The following is a 22,048-nucleotide window of genomic DNA, read 5'->3' on the forward strand; positions in this document are numbered from 1 at the left end:
GCTCCTCAGTATTCTTCCTTGCAAAGCATTGTGGATATATGTGTGACTGACTGATTGATTAACTTAGATAACTTTTGTTAGAACGTTATAAACTTAATTAACTTGATTAATTTGAACTGGTTGGTTGACTATAGCTGGAGACCGCCAGTGCGTCCAACCGGAAAGCGTCGACACCCGGAAGGGTGGATGCCCTAGGGAAATGAAAGCATGGCTTACCCTTGAATCGTTGAAGGACCATGTATAGTGGCAGCCGAGGGTGTGCTGCTGAGTCCATCTGTCTACACTAAGGAAAACAAAATTATCAGGTAAGTAATTTCTCCATTTCCTAGCGTGTAGCAGATGGACTCAGGACCAATGGGATGTATAAAAGCTACTCCCGAACTGGGTGAGAGGCTGCCCATGGTCCATTCAGGATTGCTCTTGCAAATGCTGTGTCCTCCCGAGCCTGAACATCCAGACGGTAGAATCTGGAGAAGGTATGGATGGAGGACCACGTTGCCGCCCTGCAGATCTCGGCAGGTGACAGCATTCTAGTTTCTGCCCAGGAAACCGCCTGAGCTCTGGTGGAATGGGCCTTGACCTGTAGAGGTGGTGGTTTTCCCGCTTCTACGTAGGCCGCCTTGATGACTTCCTTGATCCAGCGGGCAATGGTTGCCCGCGAGGCTGCTTCCCCTTGCCTCTTTCCGCTGTGAAGGACGAAAAGGTGGTCCGTCTTTCGTACTGGTTCCGACATTTCCAGATATCTGGATAGGAGTCTGCCAATGTCGAGATGGCGCAGACTACGGGCTTCTTCCGACTTCTTCAAGCCATCCATCTCAGGTAGTGAGATGGTTTGGTTAAGGTGGAAGTGTGAGACCACTTTGGGGAGGAAGGAGGGAACCGTGCGTAGCTGAATGGTCCCCGGGGTGAGTCTGAGGAATGGCTCACGGCAGGACAGGGCCTGTAGCTCTGAGATGCGGCAGGCCGAGCACACAGCCAGCAAGAACACAGTCTTCAAGGTTAACAGACGGAGGGACAGGCCTCGGAGAGGTCTGAAGGCGGATCCCGCTAGGAATTCCAAGACGAGGTTGAGGTTCCACAGGGGCACTGGCCACTTTAGTGGTGGGAGAATGTGTTTGACTCCTTTCAGGAAGCGTGATACATCTGGGTGCGAGGCTATGCTGTCATCCTCGCTCCTGGAGCCGTAGCATGACAATGCTGCCACCTGTACCTTGATGGAGTTGAGGGACAGACCCTTCTGTAGTCCATTCTGTAAGAATTCCAGGATCACGGGAACTTTAGAGGAACGTGGTTTGACATTGTGGTCTTCGCACCAGGCCTCAAAGACTCTCCAGATCCTTATGTATGTTAGAGATGTGGAGAACTTGCGTGCTCGGAGGAGAGTATCTATTACTGCCCCTGAGTATCCATTCTTTCTCAGGTGGTCCCTTCTCAGTGGCCAGACCGTAAGAGAGAATTGAGCTGGGTCCTCGTGGAGGATGGGACCTTGTTGTAGCAGGTCTCTGTGTGGAGGCAGGGGTAGTGGGTTCCCTGCCAGTAGTCTTCTCATGTCTGCGTACTAGGGTCTTCTTGGCCAGTCCGGGGCCACCAGAAGAACTAGTCCCCTGTGCCGCTGAATCTTGTGAATGATTGCGCCCAGCAAGGGCCACAGCGGAAAGGCGTATAGCAGGGTCCCCGGTGGCCAGGCCTGTACCAAGGCGTCGATCCCCTGGGACTGCAGATCCCGCCTGCAGCTGAAGTATCTGGGTACTTGAGCGTTGGATCTGTTTGCTAGAAGATCCATGTCTGGAGTCCCCCACCGATTCACTATCATCTTGAATGCTGTGGGTGACGGCTTCCATTCTCCTGGGTTTAGACTTTCCCTGCTGAGGAAGTCGGCCGTGGTGTTGTCCTTCCCGGCGATGTGGACGGCGGAGATGTCCTGGAGATTTGCTTCCGCCCAAGCCATCAGAGGGTCTATTTCTAAGGACACCTGTTGGCTTCTGGTTCCGCCCTGCCGGTTGATGTAGGCCACCATCGTGGCGTTGTCCGACATCAGTCTGACCGCTTTGTCTCGAAGTCTGTGGGCGAACCGCAGGCAGGCTAATCTGACCGCCCGTGCTTCTAGACGGTTGATGTTCCACCCCGCCTCTTCTTCGTTCCACCGCCCTTGGGCGGTTAACCCTTCGCAGTGTGCTCCCCACCCGTGTAGGCTGGCATCTGTGGTGAGCAGGGTCCAGGTTGGGGAGGATAATCTTGATCCCCGGCTCATGTAGCTGGTCTGTAGCCACCACCTTAGCTGGGTCCGGACTCTGCCTGGTAGTGGTAGAAGTACGGAGTAGTTCTGGGATCGTGGGCTCCACCGTGATAGGAGTGAGCGTTGCAGGGGCCTCATGTGGGCCCGCGCCCATGGCACCACTTCCAGTGTGGATGCCATTAGTCCGAGGACTTGCAGGTAATCCCATGCTGTGGGACGAGGGGCGCTCAGCAAGGTCTGGAGCCGGTCCCACAGCTTTGATCTCCTCGTGGGGGTCAGGCTGACCTTGTCTTCCTTGGTGTCGAATCGGACTCCTAGGTATTCCAGCGACTGCGAGGGCTGTAGGGAGCTCTTGTTCGTGTTGACTACCCATCCCAGGCTTTCCAGTAGAGCTATGACTCTGCTGGTTGCTTGGTGGCTTTCCTCTGGTGATTTTGTTCTGATCAGCCAATCGTCCAGGTAAGGATGAATGAGGATTCCTTCCTTCCTGAGTGTTGCCGCCACCACTACTATTACCTTGGTGAACGTCCGGGGTGCAGTGGCTAATCCGAAGGGTAGTGCCCGGAACTGGTAGGGACGATTCAGGACTTTGAAGCGTAGGTAGCGCTAGTGATCCTGATGAATTGGGATGTGTAAGTAGGCCTCAGACAGGTCCAGGGATGTGAGGAACTCTCCTGGCTGTATTGCACGCATGACCGATCGTAGGGTTTCCATGCGGAAGCGTGGGATCCTTAGGTGTCGGTTGACCGACTTGAGGTCCAGGATGGGCCTGAATGTACCCTCTCTTTCTTGGGTACGATAAAGTAAATGGAGTAATGTCCAGTATTTGTTTCCCGAGTAGGTATCGGGGTTATGGCCTCGAGGTCCAGAAGTCTGGTCAGTGTAGCTTCCACTGCCGCCCTCTTGCGGGGGTCGTGGCAGGGAGATTCCACGAACTTGTCCGGAGGGGTTCGAAGGAAGTCCAGGTAGTACCCTTCTCGGATGATGGCTAGGACCCACTTGTCCGAAGTTATCTCGAACCATCTGCGGTAGAATAGGGTTAGCCTGCCCTCTATGGCTTCTTCCCTTGGATGGGTCGGCTGAATCTCATTGTGGGGTATGGCTGGGGCCTGGATCCGAGCTGGTTCCCCTCTTGTTGTGTTTGTTCCGAAAGGACTGGTTCCTGCCCATAGGGCGGGGCGCTTGATAGTTATTCTTGTAAGGGTTGAAGCGCTGTGAGCTTCTGCCTCTGGTGGACCTGGGAAAGGGACGCTGGTTTCTCTTCGTCTTGTCTTCCGGCAGACGAGGTAATGGGGAGTCGCCCCATTTGTTAGCCAGTTTCTCTAGTTCGCTGCCGAACAGGAGGGATCCTTTGAAGGGCATTCTCGTGAGGCGTGTCTTGGAGGAGGCATCAGCCGACCAATTTCGAAGCCAGAGTTGTCTCCTGGCTGCCACTGTGGATGACACTCCTCTGGCTGCTGTGTGCACTAGATCGGAAGCCGCATCAGTGAGGAATGATAGTGCTGATTCCATGTCTTCTCCCGGGGTGGTGTTCCTGGCTTGGGATAAACAGGAACGTGTCACCACGGTGCAGCAGGCCGCAATTTGCAGGGACATGGCTGCCACATCAAATGCTTGTTTCAGTATGGCTTCCAGGTGCTGGTCGTGTGCATCCTTGAGCGCCGCTCCTCCCTCCACTGTGATGGTAGTGCGCTTAGCGACCGTGCAAACTATGGCGTCCACTCTAGGGCACGCCAGAAGCTCCTTGGTTGCTGGGTCCAGGGGGTACATGGCCGATAAGGCTCGACCCCCTTTGAATGAGGACTCCGGCGCATTCCACTCCAGGTCAATTAGCAGTTGTGCCGCCTGTAAGAGAGGAAAATGGCGAGACGTCTGTCGAAGGCCCTCCAGCAGGGGGTTCATTCTAGGTTCCCCCGGGGTGCCTTGGCCCGGGATAGCGAGTTCCGATAGGCATTGGGATACAAGGTCCGGAAGCTCATCCTTTGAGAAGAAGCGTCTCATGGTTCGGTGTGGCTCTGTCCCCGAGGGAAGTTCTCCCTCCTCAAGGGGCTCGACTTCTTCCTCGGAGAAATCCGTGTCTCCGTAGGTGGGGCTTCTGGGAGGTGGGAGCCTGTGCCTAGGCCTCGAGGGTCCTGGGGCATGAGGGTCTTCTGGTGTCGCATATTGCTGGTCTGCCCGGGGTTCAGTCTGCATCTTGACAAAGGCGTGAATCCCCTTAAATAACTCTACCCAGGAGATCGATGCTGGGTCTAAGTTGAGGGGCGCCGGTTCCCTGGGGGTCCCCGTCTGTGGGATGGACTCACTGGGGCCTGCTAGGTCCGGGGTGCCCCCTGAGGAGCTAGCACTGGGCCCTGGGTGGGACTGGCCCTGACCTGGATCTCCCAGGGCCTCCTCAGTGTGCGCATAGGGCGTCTGCTTCCTCGCTCTGTGCGGCTCTGATGTGGCATGCTGGGCAGAGGCCTTGAGCTTTTATTCCTATTTCTGGAGGTGCCATTTCTGTGGACGCGTAAGCTCTTATGCGCTCCATTGTGTCTGATATGTGCGCGCAGGTGTGCGCCTAGCCGTAGATATGCGCCTTGTACTGTGCGCGTAACTTGTGCGCATAAGGTTTTATGTGCGCCTAAGAATATGCGCACAAATAATTTTGTGCGCTTAGCTTAATTTGTGCGCTCGGATCGGATGGCGGGCGGAGCGGCGGACCAGGCCAAGACGGTGACGGCGAGCGTGCAGGCAATATGGCGACCTCCTTGGAGGGTCTCCACGTGGGCAGACCCTGGAACAGCCGGGGCCTGGCCCTGCTAGGGCGGATCAACCCGGTGGCACAGATTCCGATTGCCGATCTGTGCTCCTCCTCGATCTTCGGAGACCGGATTAAGTAGAAGATTTACACCTTACCTTGTCTTCGGCGCTTCCCGGTTTTGCTCCGGGCGGTCTCCGGCTGCGGGGGGGGGGGGGGGAGGGAGGGAGAGGGCAAATACCTTCACCGCCGCACTTGAGGGGATGCACCCGCTGCCTCTCAGCCTCGCCCGAGATCAGGGGCTAAGTCCTCGCCGCGATTCGGCTGCCGGACCAAGGCTGCCTCTACGCTGCGCCCGAGGATTCGGGGGCTAGGTCCCTGCCGCGAATCGGCCACCGGACTGAGGCTGACCTCCGAGGGACCACAGAAATCACCTCGGGAAACTCAACTGGGGGAGGGACCCGAGGGTATCAACTCAGGAGTGCGGGGCTCGTCTTCAGGTAGGTTTCTTCTTTAAATTTCGGTTTTGTTCTTTAAATTTTGGTCTAACGCTCTGAGAGCGTGCAGATAGTCCCTAACTGCTATGGAGACGGAAAATACTGAGGAGCTGCACTTCCTGCAGGGGTATATGTACTAGGGGCTGACGTCAGATTGAAATCTGATCAGTCTCCAACTGCTAACAGGAGTACACTATACCCATTGGTCCTGAGTCCATCTGCTACACGCTAGGAAATTATTGTTGATATCTTGAAAACCAGAACAGTTCAGCTTGATATTCTGGCTGCTTTTGGCAAGCGTTTGACAAGTCACAGCATTTAATTGTCTCAGTTGGAGTCTATTGGGACAGGACGTAAATATGGCAGTGGTTTAAACCTTATTTTACAGACAGGGAACAAGCTGTGATGTTAGGTAGTAGTTAATCTGCTTGGAAGGTCCCAAATTCAGAGATGCCTCAAGGATCAGCCCTTTTGGCTGTATGGTTTAATGTCTATTTATTTATTTATTTACAGGTTTTCTATACCGACATTCATTGGAGACATCATATCGGTTTACATTTGAACATAACATCAGCGAATAAGCTTTACAGTGGAACAAGATTAAGTACCAAAAACAAATATCTAAGGGGGGGGGGGGGAAGATATATTTGCAGCCACTAATAGAAATATTGAGAAAGCAGAGTGTTAGCTACTATATTTATGCTGATTACATACAGTTAGTCATTCCCTGTGAAGTAGATGGAACTCTTCCAATAAAAAATTTAAATTACTGTGTAGCAACAATAATTGGATGCGAATTAAAAAGCTTGCTCTTAATATACAAAAAAAATAATTCAGATTGGAAAAAAGATCAGCAGCGGTCTAATTTGTCTTTACAAATTTAATATTAATAGTCCAATAATGACAGGAGTGGGATTTAGGAATCCACTTAGACACAAGACTTTCATTCAAAAAATCAGATAAAAATGGTAGTGAAGCCTGCATATTTTAAAACTTAAAACCATTACACCTTTAAACCAATACATTTCAAAATCTGATTTCAGGATAGTAGTACAAGTATTAGTTACGAGTGACATGAGCTACTATGATTCATTGTATAATGGCTTATCTAAAAAGCAATTAAGAACATTACAACTAGTTCAAAATTTTGCAGCTAGAATTTTTACATGTTGTAGATATGGTGAGAATATTACTTCAAAGTTGAAGGCATTTCACTGGTTATCTTTACAGAAGCTGATTCATAAAGTAATTTATGGCGATTGTACAAATGGCTTGGCATGTTTTATCAAATCATATGTGGCTTTGCATTCTTTACAATCTAATATAAAAAATGATTATAAACTATGGATTACAATAGAGTCTTTTCATATACTGGATCTGACTTGTGCAATGTATTGCCTAAGGAATTAAGAAATGAATCTGAATATTTACAATTTAGAAAGCAGCTGAAAGCAAAGTTGTTTCAGGAGGCTTATGGGTAAAGTTTTATCTAACTTTATAGTGATTTTTATTGATTGTGAAATGTTTATATGAATGTTTTAGAAGTTTGTTTTGTGTATTATGTATGTAAAATTGTTATCCACACTGAACATTGTGGATATTGCGGAATATAAAAATTGTAAAGAAGTAAAATAAAATAAACTGTTGCATAAGGCTCCTGAAAGCTCAGTTGCTTACCTGTAACAGGTGTTTTCCTAGGACAGCAGAATGTTAGTCCTCACAGATGGGTGACATCATCAGATGGAGCCCAACATGGAAAACTTTTGTCAAAGTTTCTAGAAGCTTTGATTAGCACATTGAGCATGCCCTGCATGCCACTATCCACGCATCCACACGAGGTCCTCCTTCAGTTTCTTAATAGAGAAAAATATATGAGTGAAAAAATAAAAACAACAAAATGCATGACAACCCAACTCTGTGGGGTGGCGGGCAGGATTCCCGAGGACTAACATCCTGCTGTCCCAAGAGAACACCTGTTACAGGTAAGCAACTGCACTTTCTCCTAGGACAAGCAGGATGGTACTCCTCACAGATGGGTGAATACCAAGCTCCAGGCTGACCCTGGCAACAACCAAATCAACAGGAACTGAACAAGTTGCCAACGGGCACATCAACAACTGCGGTGCTGTTGGTCAGTAGGAGGACAACCTGGTTCCAAATAGGGCCCTACGTAGGAAGAGCTGGGTTTAAACCTGGAAGAGATTGAGTACAACAGATTGGCCGAAGGCACTATCTTGTTGACCATCTTTGTCCAAGCAGTAGTGGACTGCGAACGTGTGTAGGGAACTCCACGTCGCAGCCCGGAAAATGTCGAAGATGGGAACTGCCCACAGGTGGGCTACAGACGTCGCCATGGCCTTCACACAGTGATCTATGATTCGGCCTTCAAGCTGTAGGCTCACTTGTGCATAGCAGAAGGCGATGCAGTCCGCCAGCCAGTTAGATAAGGTCTGTTTGCCCACTATAGCTCCCAGCCTGTTATTGAAAGAAACAGAGCTGAATGGATTGCCTGTAACACACTGTGCATGCCAAATAGAAAGTTAGAGCCTTCTTGCAATCCAACATATGGAGATCTCGCTCACCTGAATGGGAATGAGGCCTCGGAAAGAACGTGGGCAAAACAATGGACTGATTGATGTGAAAATCAGTCACAACCTTAGGCAGGAACTTGGGGTGCATACGGCGGACCACATGATCATGAAAGAACTTTGTGTATGATGGGTATTTGACCAAGGCCTGACGCTCACTAACTCTCAGGCCGATAGAGTAAAGTGTGCGCGATTCAGTAAACTAAAATATTTAAAATAGGGCAGGCGGTAAAAAAAGGTGCTAGAGACACTAGCGCGTCCCTAGCGCCTCTTTTTGGACAGGAGCGCCGGCTGTCAAAGCAGACGCTCAATTTTGCCGGCGTCGGTTCTCGAGCCCGCTGACAGCCATGGGTTCAGAAACCGGACACCGACAAAATTGAGCGTCCGGTTTTCAACCTGCGAGCCGCAGGCCCATTTCAAAAAAATTTTTTTTTTAACTTTTTTTTTTTTTTTTAACTTTCTGGACCTCCGACTTAATATCGCCATGATATTAAGTTGGAGGGTGCACAGAAAAGCAGTTTTTACTGCTTTTCTGTGCACTTTCCCGGTGTCGGCAGAAATTAGCGCCTACCTTTGGATAGGCGCTAATTTCTGAAAGTAAAATGTGTGGCTTGGCTGCCCATTTTGCTTTCTGAATTGCGCGGGAATACCTAATAGGGCCATCAACATGCATTTGCATGTTGCGGGCGCTATTAGGTTGGGGCTGGATGCACATTTTCAACACACTATTACCCCTTACTGAATAAGGGGTAAAGCTAGCGCGTCCAAAACGCGCGTCCAATCGTGGGTTAACAGTGCGATCCGCCGCAGCGCACTGTACTGTATTGGCCTGTAAATGAGCTGAAGTGATTGCCACCAGGAATATAATTTTCCAGGTGAGGAACTTCAGGTCGCAGGAGCACAAGGACTCAAAGGAAGGACGTATGAGCCATGCCAGGACAATGTTGAGGTCCAAGGACAGAACAGGAGGCCGAATTGGGAGCTTTGGCTGAAACAGACCCTTCAAAGTGAAAACAGGGAATAGGGCTAAATGGTAAATTCTTCCAGTAGAGAAAGATGAATAGTGGAGTGCCACAGGGACCGGGTTCTGGGGTGGCAGCTTTTTTTTTTTTTTTATATTTTATTAAAGATGTACATATTATCATATGGTCTTCAATGTACCATGATCACTGTTACACATAGGAAACATGAGGACAATCCAAAAGCTAAGAGAGGAATAAGTGTTCGGTATCATTATATATGTAGCCATCCATTGAATTAAACAATATCTTCATAATACTGCTTCGTTGTACATCATTTTGTATAGGTATAGTATTAGCACTTTTAGCTAGATAACAGATTCAACAATTAATACTTGAACCAATTCTGGGAACAAACTTTAGATAACACTGGAAAATATCTATAATGAAGAAATTCTGACGATATTATTATATATCCAAAACTGCCTGTCCCCAGAACAGCCTCACACCCAAATACCCTACCTCCGCCCCCCCAAAACCCTCCCTTCCTAACCCAACCTTCCCTCCCTAACCCCTACCCTACTACCAACTTTACAGCTACACTGACTCATCCAACCTCTGACCAATCTAATGGGGAGGGGATAGGAAATACTACATCCCTGTCCCATACCCATTCAGTATTTTTTTACTCAGTGCATAATTAAGCTCTAGAATTCATTGCCAGACGATGTGGTGAAAGCTATTAGTGTAGCTGCGCTTAAAGGTTTGCAGAAGCTCCTGGAAGAAAAGTCCATAAACCATTATTAAGGTGGAGTTGCAGAAATCCATTTCTTATTCCTGGGATAAGTATCATGGAATCTATCTACCCCTTGGGAACTTGTGACCTGGTTTGGCCACTACTGGAAACAGGATACTGGGCTTGATGGATCTTTGGTCTGACCCAGTATGGCAAATCTTATGTACTTATGTATAGGTACTTATAAATTGGACAGCCAAAGACTATACAAAGATGGGTCTATCTTCTACATATTGATGACATGGTCAAATTGCACTGAGATGAACCAAGTTGATCTTGAAACCCGACATGGAAAATGTAGATGGTAATCAAGCAGTTGTTCTGTGGAGCAGGAGAAAGGATCAAAGGCCTCTTGCTCACACTACAAGGAAAATCTCTTCCATTTTAGTCCATAGCACTTCCTCTGATTCCTATCTTGAAGCTAAAAGAACACAAGGCACATCATCTGATAGATCAGGGATTGCAGAGTTTCTCTCGCAAAATCCAGACTGTAAGAGCCAAGATCCTGATGCTGGGATGGCACAATTGCCTGTGAACCTGAATGGTGAAATATAGGGAATTGCACAGCCTGATCAATTCTCTGATGGACTGTTTCCCCAGGAGAAGGAACCAAACCTGTCTCAGCCAAAAGAGGGCTATGAGAATCATGATCCTCCAATCCTCCCTCAGCTTCAAAATCCAGTTTTGGAGTACCTCAAGTCCTTGCTCCAATTGAGGGCAAAGGCATCTGAGGCTAGCTTGACTAGTGTCCCCTTCCTAGGAACAGAAGAGGGGGACCTTTTTTGTTTTGAGGAGATGCAAATAGATTTACCATGGGTGTGCCCCATTAGTGGAGTATCTGGTTTGCTACCCCCCAGGTCCAAGGATCATTCATGGGGTTCCAGGACCTGACTCAATCTGTCCACCAGGACATATTCCTCACATGCCAGATAGGTGACTCTAAGGACCATCCCCTGAGAAATGGCCCAGTTCCACATCTAGAAATTTTCTGGACACAGGAAGTAGGATTACATGCCTCCCTGCTTGTTGATATAAAATATCGCAACTTGGTTGTCCATCTAGACCAAGTTCACTTTGCTGGCCAACTAATCTCTGAACGCCTTCAGAGCTTACCAAACTGCCCTTAGCTCCAAGACAATTTGGAAGGCTATGCCTCTGGTTAAACTTGAATTGTCTTGCCACCAGGACAGGGAGTCCTTTAACAGCTGTGTGATGCACATGGTTTCCTGATCCTGAGTGTCCATTGGGCTCTCAGTAATAGAGGCTACAAAGTCAGAATCAACAATAAAGAATCCCCTCGCATCAATTCCTCACTAGGAGCTCCTCAGGGCTCCTCCCTGTCCCCCACTCTCTTCAATATCTACCTCCTTCCCCTGTGCCAGCTGCTAAAAAGCCTAAAACTAAAACACTATCTTTACTCTTATGACGTACAAATCCTGATCCCCATAACCGAATCCATTGCAAAAACTCTCAAGTGCTGGGACAATTGCCTCCAAGAGATCAACCTCCTCCTCACTAACCTAAACCTGATACTCAACTCAGCTAAGACTGAACTTCTCCTCATTTTTCCGGACGACAGTGATACCCCTCAACTGACACACCCCAACACCCTTGTCACCCAAGCAAGAGATCTGGGAGTATTAATTGACAACCATCTGAATTTTAAAAAATTAATCACACAACCAAGGACTGCTTCTATAAACTGCAGGTACTAAAAAGAATTAAACCGCTTCTGCACTTTCACGATTTCAGAACTGTCCTCCAAGCCATTCTATTCTCCAAGATAGACTACTGCAACTCCATTTTGCTAGGTCTCCCCGCCTCCTCCAGCAAACCTCTTCAGCTGCTTCAAAACGCGGCGGCAAGAATCTTAACAAATACCGGCAGAAGAGATCACATCTCGCCCATCCTCAGAAATTTGCATTGGCTACTAATAAGCTTTAGAATTTTACACAAGTCCCTCACCATCATTCACAAAACCATTCACAACCAAGTCCCCATCGACCTTCAATTCCCTCTCAGACTCCACACCTCTTCAAGACCTATCAGAGAAGCTTACAGAGGATCCCTGCACGCCCCCCCAACCAAATTCACCCATCATTTAGCCACTAGAGAACGGGCCTTCTCTACAGCGGGACCAACCATATAGAATACTATTCCCCCTGAGCTCAGACAGGAACCCTGCCTGTTGACATTCAGAAAAAGACTCAAGACCTGGTTGTTTCAACAAGCCTTTCCTTAAGCGCAGGTCTGCCCTAGCTACCATTGCCTAACATTAAGTAGACTGTAAACAATTTGTTATAATCAACGAGTTACTTTCCGCTCTGGCTTCTTCTTCCCCCAGTTCCATTACCCCTGTTTTATTGTAACTTTTGCCTTTCTCTGCTATGTTAATGTTATAACCCCGGTTCCTTGTAAACTGACATGATATGATCTGTATCACAAATGCCGGTGTAAAAAAAAAAAAAAAAGAACTAAATAAATAATGTGCAAAGGGAGTAACAAGGACTGTTGACACCTTGAGGCCCAATAACCTCAATGTGTTGCATGCTAATGTCTGCTGACTTACTTGTATCTTTTCCACTGTGGGTATAAACGTGATAGACATCTGTTGTGGCAGGCAGGCTCTTTCCTGAGTCATGTCTAGCAGTGCTCTGATAAACTTCAACTGTGATGATAGGTTCAAGTGGGACTTAGGGTAGTTGATTATGAACCCTAGCAGTGCCAAAACTTGGATGGTTTTGCACATTGATTCTGTGGCACCCACCCATGATGTGTTCTTGAGCAGCCAATCATCCAGGTAAAGGAAGACATACACCCTCAGGTTGCGAAGATGCGCCGCCACCAAGTCAAGACATTTGGTAAAGACATGTTAAGCTGATGCTAGACCAAAAGGCAGCACACAATATCGAAGGATATGGTCTCCTACTTCCAATCAGAGATACTTCCATGTTACAAAAATTTATCTCAATGTGGGTGTAAGCATCCTTGAGATTGAGAGAACAGAGCCAGTCCTCTTTTTGTAAAAAGGGGATTAAGGTGCCCAGGGAAACCATCCAGAACTTTTCTCTTTTTCAGAAACTTGCTCAACATCCTTAGATCTAGGATGGGACAGTCCTCCCCTGTGATTTTTGGAATTTATCCATCTAAAAGCTAAAACACAGCATACTAAAAATAGACTTGACTGCATTGATCTCTAAGAGGGAGGAGAGCGCCTTCTGAAGCAATTCCTGATATGAACAATGCCCCCCAAATGGGGTCCATAAGTTGATTTGGAGGGACACCCAATAGATGTAATCTGCTGTCTGAAGTTATACTAGGTCAATGGTTTACGTAAAACCTCAGCCTTATTCCAACACAAAAGGTCCTCTGGCACAAGAATAGGAATATGGGTTATACTCTTCCAAATGTAGTCAAAACCTTATCCCAGGTTTTGGCTAGGGTGTCAGCTGAGGCTTAGAGGCCCTTTGCTGCCTGAGGGGGGCACAAGGGACCAGTTGTGCACAGGACTGAGGGGAAGAAGTGTCTGTTTGGTTCCATGCTCAGATACCTCCTGAAAGAGGAAGGCACATCTGGAGTGGCTATGGCGAGCTGCTGAAACATTGCAGAGTGTTCACGGATCTGTGCCACCACTTCCTTAACCCTACCTCTAAAGAGATTCTTTCTAATGCATGGCATGTAAGAGAATCTTTGAGGTCTAAAGCCCACAGCCAAGTGAGTCAACAGCCACCAATCTCCATGGCAGAGACTCTATACATCAATCTCAAAAATATCAAAGGTCAAGTGGACCATCTGTTTTCCACACTCCAATCCCTTATCCGCTAGTAACTGAAGGTCTTCGCGCTGCTTCTTAGGAAGCTGCTTGGCCAGCTCCTGAAATCAATTTCAGTAGGTCCTGCATGTACTGTCCCATAAAGAGCTGGGAGGAGGCTATACAGGCGTTGAGCATAACTTCCTAAAACACCTTTCTCCCAAAATTATCCAAAGTTCTGGAATACTTCCTTGGCAGTACTGAGGAATGGGTTCATCTTGGCTCTCTTGAGAACAGATTCAACCACCCAGCTTGCTGTCGTAGAGGTCTTTTTTGAAATCCAGGAGCCTTCTGAATGAGAAAAATCATGTCTGCCTTCTTATTTATGGGAGCAAAACAGAGGGATTTTTTTCCCATAACCTCATATGCACCTCCTGAAGGATCTCATGAACTGGGACTGTCAACATTTTTTTCCTGGTCTCATCCTCCTTCAAAAAGGAAATGGAGTCCACCATTCTGTAGACAAATCTGGCAAAGGAAAGGTCTTCCTGCGGAGAATTCCCCCTTTCCGGTGGAGAAGAGGGGTTGGTGGGCAGAACTGTTGATTTCTCTTTTACAAAGACATCTCCAGATCTGTAGTTATACTTCCAGGATTACGCAGAGTCAGAGCCCGACTAATATGCTGGTGATGAACTCTGGATAGTAACCATCTTAAAAGACAAGGCTTCAGAGAGGGAAATTTTGTCTGCTGTGGCCTGGAACCTGAGGAACTCCTGCACCTTGAGTAAACTTCCTCCCCTGTGGGACTGGAGATCACCATTGGGGCAACTGTCATCGATGCTAATTCCCCTCCGGGAACTGGCATTGGTACCACCACTGGTGCAACGCTGCTGGGTAGCTGCAAGGACTTGAGCAGTTGCTGGACCTGGGCCTGCACTGGCCCAGATGTACTTGATGCTGAAGCACAGAGACTTCGCATCACCTTGTCCAAGGCCTACTGGATCTTACAGTCTAGCTCCTCCTCAAAGACTGCCTATGCCAACACTGACTGGGAGGCAGGAGGGGTGACCACATCTTCCTGGGAAACCAGAGGTGCATCGATGGTTGACACCTGGACTCTTTCAGACAGATAAGTCTTTCAGACTTATGAAGTGACTACTTCATAAGATTCATGGCCGCAGCTAGAACATCCTCATTTCTGGCATTGTGCATGGATGGAGACAGATGCCAATGCTTCTTCATCTTTGCCTGATGCCCAGCATTGGAACTCCTTGACACCAGAACTGAAGAGGTGGAATCCATCACCTTCTTCAGGAGGGAGGAAGCAGGCAATGATCTACCTCTTTGGTCCTTCCTGATACTTGATGTTGAGGGAGTTGAATGTCCCCTCAATGCTGATGCATCACTGGCATCCAGTGCAACTCCTGGATCAATGTCAATTCCAATGGGTTGGTCTCTCAGGCTCGAAGTGCTTTTCAAGGTTGCACACCAGTTGCACCCTTGGACATCATTTAATGCCTCCAGGCACATGACATATCTATCATGGGAATCCATGATAGAAAGTACCTTGTCACACTGGGGACACCATTGAAGCCACTGGATTGCTTATCCATGACCGGACAAAAAGTCAATGAAAATAAAATATAATGACTTGATGATCGTAAGTGGTCAATGTACCACTCGAGCCTGTGTTCAAAAAGAAATTTAGAAAACCTGAAAACCTACCTAAGATACTAGAAAGGGTAGGAAAATACCATGGGGTCCTGCAACAAATGAATCCTCCGAAAATTAGGCAGGAAAATCCCTGAATAGCAAGAGAGTGGGGGATAATGACCGGTGGACTCTGTGGAAACAAAGAGACTGAAGGAGCCTCTGTGAGGACATGTGGCATAAAGGTATGCTGGGCATGCCCAATGAGGCACAGTCAAAGTTCTAGAAACTTTGACATAAAAGTTCCAGGCTGGGCTCCATCAGATGATGATGTCACTCTTACTTGTGAGGCCTGCCATCCTGCTCATCCTGAGAATTAGATCTATTACAGGGCCAATGTTCAATCTGCCTGCACTGCTGCAAAGCTGGAAGGTTCTTTCTATCCCCAGTCTTTGCTCCAGTTTTCAAAAAGAAAATAATGGACAAATTACACCGGGGAACAATTTTTAACATAATTCCTGTTGAGTTCGATTTTTCAGCTGTTTTAGACAAATAGGCATGCTGATTTCAAAACTGCAGTTAGTTTTCTTCTATCACGTCAAGTTTTTTCTCTACAGCCTATTGTTGCGTCCGTCTGTCGCAGACGGCTGCGACCGCTCTGCCTTGCCTCTTTTTCTCCCCCCTCTCTCTCTCTTTGGGCAAGATGGCTGTCTCTGATGCAAAGGGCCTCGGCGTTTCCAGTCCAGAATGGAAGTGGGAGTGAGCATGGGAGTGAGCATGGGAGTGAGCATGGCGGACATGCTCACTCCCATGGCCTCCTAGGGCGTGAGCGCACACATCTCAGATGCTCAAATACACATCATGGCGGGAAACTTGGGGGCAGCCCCATCGCATGATGTCAGTACCTCCGGGTATATCTAGCCTCCGCTTCCGCTACCAATTTGAGTTAGCAAAGACTTCGCTTCGGTACTCTGCCTCCTCTAAGCTGTTCGCTTAGACACTACTTTTTTTTTTTTAATTTTTAATTTATGCTTTTCAATACATGGTAATTATATTTAGATACAGAAACGACATCCTTAAGTATTATAATATACCCATAACTAATGTATCTACCTTAACATTTTGATGGTAATCTACTAGAGGTTAATAAACAGATATAGCGGTCTAAGGAATCACGCTTAGACGCTACTTTCATGCTAAGGGCCTAACTCCAGCAGAAGCTCTAGACACCCACTCCTCGGGGGTCTCTCGCTTCCAACTTCCCTTTGGGGTCTTCACTAACCAAGACAACTGCTCCTCGGGGGTCTTTTCTCTCTATTCATTTCCAGGATATTGGACCATTGGGTACTTGCTCCTAGAGGGCCTATCTACTTCATATCCTGCACCACAGACCTTCAGTCCCACCATTCTACCATCAGGAAGACGCCTTCACTCTGAGTACCTCTACGATCCTGCGCTCCAACTCCACCCACCAGCCATGGCGTTTCCTGCACTGCGGGCTCCTGCCTATCGTGAACATCTGGGTGAGACTATACTTCTGAGCCTGTTGAACGTATTGGCACCTCGTGGATCAGTGCCTTACCTTCCTGCTTCACCATCTATTTACAGCAGTACAATAAAGACGCTATCCATTCTGTGTCTGCTATCTGTGTCAGCCGATCGCAGTGATTCCCATGGGGCTCCTCCCCGTGGGCGGAGTCATCTCTATTGCGACCAAGGGTCCACAATGCCACAAACACAACACCTATCTTGGGCCTGGATTTATCAAAAGTATTAAGTATCCCTGTTTTCTGTGTATGTGGGACAGCAGAGCTCGTGAGAAGCACTGGGTGCAGTCGAATTGGCCTCCAAGATCTGACCTCAAACCTGGTGATCCAAACATTCTACATGGGCCACTTGTTGACAGAAAACATTATATTCCCACCTCTGCACATAAAACTGGGACTCATGAAGCAATTTGTTAAAGCTTTGCCAACTGAAGGAGACTGTTTCAAGTATCTCATTTTGGCATTTCCTAGCCTGTCGTTTGAAAAGATAAAGGCCGGTGTGTTTGACGGTCCACAGATTCGGCAGCTCATTAAAGATGAACATTTCATCGGGACAATGTCAGAACTCCAAAAGAATGCTTGGTTGTCATTCAAAAACCTTGTCAAGGACTTTCTTGGAAATAAACGAGCACAGAATTACACCGAAATTGTCCAGAAACTCTTGGAGAGCTGCAAAATGCTTCGTTGCATCATGAGCATCAAGGTGCATTTTCTGCATAGCCATCTTGCTGACTTCCCGAAAAACCTTGGTGCAGTCAGTGATGAGCAAGGTGAACGATTCTACCAAGATTTTAAGGTCATGGAGGCATGGTATCAGGGTAGATGGGATGTATATATGATGCCTGACTATTGTTGGAGCATCAGGCAAGATTGTCCACAGATGGAACACTGCCGGAAAAGCTAAGCGTGTAAATTTTTATCTTAATATGTATGTTTGGTAGCAGAACTTTACTACTTGTACACAATTTGACTTACAGTAACAATATATAGCCTTTGTATGAATAAAATAACTAAATAAACAGTATATTCAGGTAATTCTCTCTTATTTCCTTTGTATGTACATTTTGTATGATTTTTGGGACAAAGGGAGGGTATCCTATACCTTAAAACATTGATGTGATAGAGAAAAACTGAGGTAATTTTTGGATTCAGATGTCAAAAGTTAGTCAAAAACAAGTGTCAGATCTAACTCAAGGAAAATTGTGTTCCCCAGTGTTATCTATAAGCATTTTAAATTACTCTTTCTGCAGATTGTTTTGCATGGAAAATAAAATGCATGCATTATTTTCCTCTCATACCTAAACATGCCCCTGGGAACTCCTCCCCCAATGCAGCTAAAAGTACACACAATGTGGGATCCTATGCATACTTTGAGCTGGGTAAAAGGAGGCAATTTTTAGATGGGTTGTGGTAACTCTAGTGGTAGTGGTTCAGAAATACCCAGAGTTAAAAAGTGGCAGACTCTGGCTCTTCCTTAAGTGCAGTTTATTTACAGTGAAAACACATGCAATGTAAAACAAAAAACAGACAAATTTGGCATCTCACCTTGAAGTTCAGGTATCTCACAAATACTCCATTATAATACGTAGCAAGTCTTAGCATATTCCTAATTCCTGCCTGATCCCTGGGGTCTCTCTAACCCTTCAGGGTCCTGTCAACTTATGTTAGGCTAAAAGGATCCTCCCTGGGCCCAGAATCCCTTGTGAGGCTGCTCCTTAAGTAAGACATGCAACCAGTACTTTAAGTTAGTTTAGGGGAGTTTCTGGTATTTTACCTGGGTAAAATGACTTTTGAAAAATCATCCTCCTTACTATTACTACTTACTCTTTGCCTATCTGGGAACATGAGTGGCGGCAGGACCAGAACTGACTACAAGGTGTCAGTACCTTCCTTTACAATAATAGGCAGTTTCAGTTTGTCTTGCATATGTATGTGCATGTAGAATTGGGCTACAAAGTGCACAGTCAGACCGTGGGTTAGGACTGTATCAGGCTGCAGGGTCATGGCATTGGAGTGGGCCACATCGGCAGGCCACTTTGCTGGGGAGGCGGCAGCAGAGTCAGGCTGTATCAGGTGCGCCGGTGATGGTGATTTGGTGCTGTGGTGGCAATGAGGGAGCCCTTTATGTTATGAGGGTGGCAGTGAGGGTAGTTTATTGGCCACATTTTGTTACAAGGGCAGCGTGAAGCCACAATTGCTGTGCCATGGTGATGGTGGCTGGCATACTGGGAGCTGCACAAATCATGGGAGATGGACAGGAGGGTAAGATAAGTGAATACCCCGTTCCTGACTGGGAATTTCAAGGTCTGGGGATTAGGGGGTCTAGCCTCTTAAAGTACATGCAGAGATTTCATTTTGAAGCTCCTGTGCCTGCTTTATCTGGTGTACTTTGCATCTGCAAAGTGCATGACGTATAGAATCTCCATGGCTCTAGCCTACTGACAAATTTTCATAGGAAACTGCCAAGGGGAATTTCCCTTTGAAAATCAGCTTACAGGCCTACAAACATTAAGGAGAATATGACAATTTTTCTAAAAAGCTCAAGTATATTTTGTTTGGTGTTTCTTTAAAAAAAAAAAAAAAAAAGTCAGAACTCTGCAGTGAAAACAATGTTTCAAAAGGAAGGCATGTGTAGAGCTGGGGCCAGTGTGAGCCTGCACCATGGATATGATCACGTTTATTGCACAGTGCATCCTCTTCCAAAAGCCTCAGCAATAGAATAAACTAGCAGAGTATGCACCTTTGGCAAGAAAAATGAAATTTTCATGTTGCCAGTGAGGAGCTGATTATGAGACATCTGGTTTGTATTTATTCATTTTCCTGTCCTTAACCCCTTTTTCTCTCTCCCTCACCTCTCTAGTGCTGCTACCTTGGCAATCTTCATTTCACAGCTTGCTGATACTGGAAGGAAAGATCAATGCTGAATCCTTCAATGCTGCTCTTGGAAACAGCATGATGTTGCTCCAGCAATGGCATTTGCCTGCCACTCCTTCTGGATGCTTGAATTCATTCCCTCCTTGACATGCCCAAACCTGCTAACCACAATGGAGAGGAAGACTGTATTTAAGTCTCCTGTGGAGCAGTAAGTAGAGCTCTTACTAAGCCACATGGCTAGTTTGTATTTGCTCAGTTTATTGCTTAAAAATATTTTGTACACACTCAATTCTCTCTACACTATTATACTCAGGATGTGCTCCCTCTGTCATTGGACTACAGAATTATCATTGTCTAATGCCACCCTGTTATCAGCTACAGCAGGAGCCTTTGCTGAGCTTAGTGTTATTTCTTCAAGCAGTAACCTACTGAATAAGATCATAACAGAAACCAGCAGTGTTCACCATCAGAAGTGACATTTGGGATATGTATCCTGAAGCAAGGTTGTAGCATGCACATTTTTTGGATCCAGTTTTCCCCTGGACATATTTGCACATACCCAAGGATGTCTACAGTTGGAAAAACAACAGAGTCTGGAAGCACCTTACAGACTAATTGATTTATTGAGGCATGAGCTTGAGAAGAAGAGTATTTCGCCAGACACATTTTGAAATACATCCGTTTGCTCCACTGCCCATTATAGTTTGTCACATTACTTGATAGAAGACATACAACAACAAAAAAAACTATATACAAATCTACCTGATATCAAGAGCTTTAATGGCTTCTTGCATCTGCAAATATTCTGCTGCTTTCCACACATCATTCGCTTCTTCTTCACCTTGAACCATGAGCTTGGCTGTATAGGTGAATTCAATAAGGTGACGGAACGCCAGGTTACTTACACCTGTTTTAAAATATGAAGCAGTTTCTATTTATTGTTTCCTAAGTGTGCATTCTAAGCTTAGCAAAAGATTACCTTTATTTACTAAAATTAAAAGCTCTGCTTTCAGTACACTTTGGACTGGGAGGTGGACAAAAATAAAAAGTGAGGATGTATACAAAGATATACTTACTACTGAACTATAAAAACTAATTTGGGATGCCAATATTAAAAATGTACTATAAGAGCCAAACATTAAGCAATTGTTCAAAAGCAAATAAAGTTTGGCAAGCCAGTTTCAAATAAAAATTACACTTCATACCAAATTTTTATTTGCTAAAAGAGCATGAAATGTGAACTTTCAATGTTATGGTGTGTTCATATAGTCTGGGGACTCAGGTTTTGCACCTTGCTGGTGTTCCAATATATGTGGAACACGAGAAGTTTTAATCATATATCACACCCAATATTTGATTTGCAATCACCAATCACCCCATAAAAACAGAAGGGTTTCGTAAAAGAATGAGAGAGATTAAAGATCATAATTCTATCTAACTTATGAAAACTGGCATTAGTTCCCAAATGGGATATAAACAAGGAGATGCCGAAGGTCCTCAAAAAGGTTTATTAATAAAACAATAATTCCGTGAATGCCAGACTCTAGGCCTGAGTTTCGCCCAGTGAAGGGCTGCTTCAGGGGCTATAAAAGCAAGTTTGCTTACCGTAAACTGTGTTTTCCGTAGATAGCAGGGAATTTAGCCATGCATAGTGGGTGATGTCATCAGTGATGTCACGAAGGCGGAGCTACTCTTAGCTCGAAGAGCTTTGAAGTGTGCATGACCTCGGGTTCCTGCACTCCTCGAGCTCCCCTTCAGTTGGTTTTCCAAGCTAATTGCTGGTATAGGTGTTGTGAGGATGGAAGGCTGTCCAGGGAGATGGGAGGGAATGCATGGCTAAATTCCCTGCTATCTACGAAAAACACCATTTACGGTAAGCAAACTTGCAGCATTTTTCCCTCAATAAGCAGGGCATTTAGCCATGCATAGTGGGAGTCCCAAGCACATAGGTTGCAAACTTATATTGTCAATAATGAAAAATTTTTTGGAATTGAGTGAATTTATTTCTTCCTCTTTTTTTTTTTGCAACCAATCGACAGCCATCGATACTTATGAAAACGTTTTTAGAATTGCAGATCCCAAGGAGGAATCTGAAGCAGACTGCTGATCGAGACAGTAGTGTGATGTAAATGTATGAACAGACGACCAGGTTGCTGATCTGCAAATGTCCTGGATAGGTACTCCTTGAATGTGCGCTATAGAAGCTGCAGTGGCTCTAATCTGATGAGCTTTCACAGGACCAGAAAGAGGTATTGCTCTTGTAGAATAACAGTATTGGATGCAGGCGGTAAGCCAGTTGGAAAGCGTTCTCTTAGACACTGCTTGACCTGGATTGTTTGGATTGAAGGAGACAAATAATTAAGAAGAATGTCTGAGTGAGTCTGTCTTATTCTTGTAATAGACTAAAGCTCTT

At 46.2% G+C, this 22,048-nt stretch overlaps 1 protein-coding gene across 3 annotated transcripts in view; it reads right to left on the reverse strand.

Moving 5' to 3' along the window:
- ZNF131 (zinc finger protein 131) overlaps positions 1 to 22,048 on the reverse strand; it is a 232,284-nt gene that overhangs the window by 104,753 nt on the left and 105,483 nt on the right. For all 3 annotated transcript variants that reach the window (XM_029577960.1, XM_029577950.1, XM_029577970.1), the window contains exon 4: positions 20,398 to 20,542. In XM_029577960.1, coding sequence (XP_029433820.1) covers positions 20,398 to 20,542 — 145 coding nt within the window. The remainder of the gene's footprint in view (positions 1 to 20,397; positions 20,543 to 22,048) is intronic.

The sequence above is a fragment of the Rhinatrema bivittatum genome, chromosome 1 (genome assembly GCF_901001135.1).
Source record: "Rhinatrema bivittatum chromosome 1, aRhiBiv1.1, whole genome shotgun sequence".
NCBI classification, from domain to species: Eukaryota; Metazoa; Chordata; class Amphibia; order Gymnophiona; family Rhinatrematidae; genus Rhinatrema; species Rhinatrema bivittatum.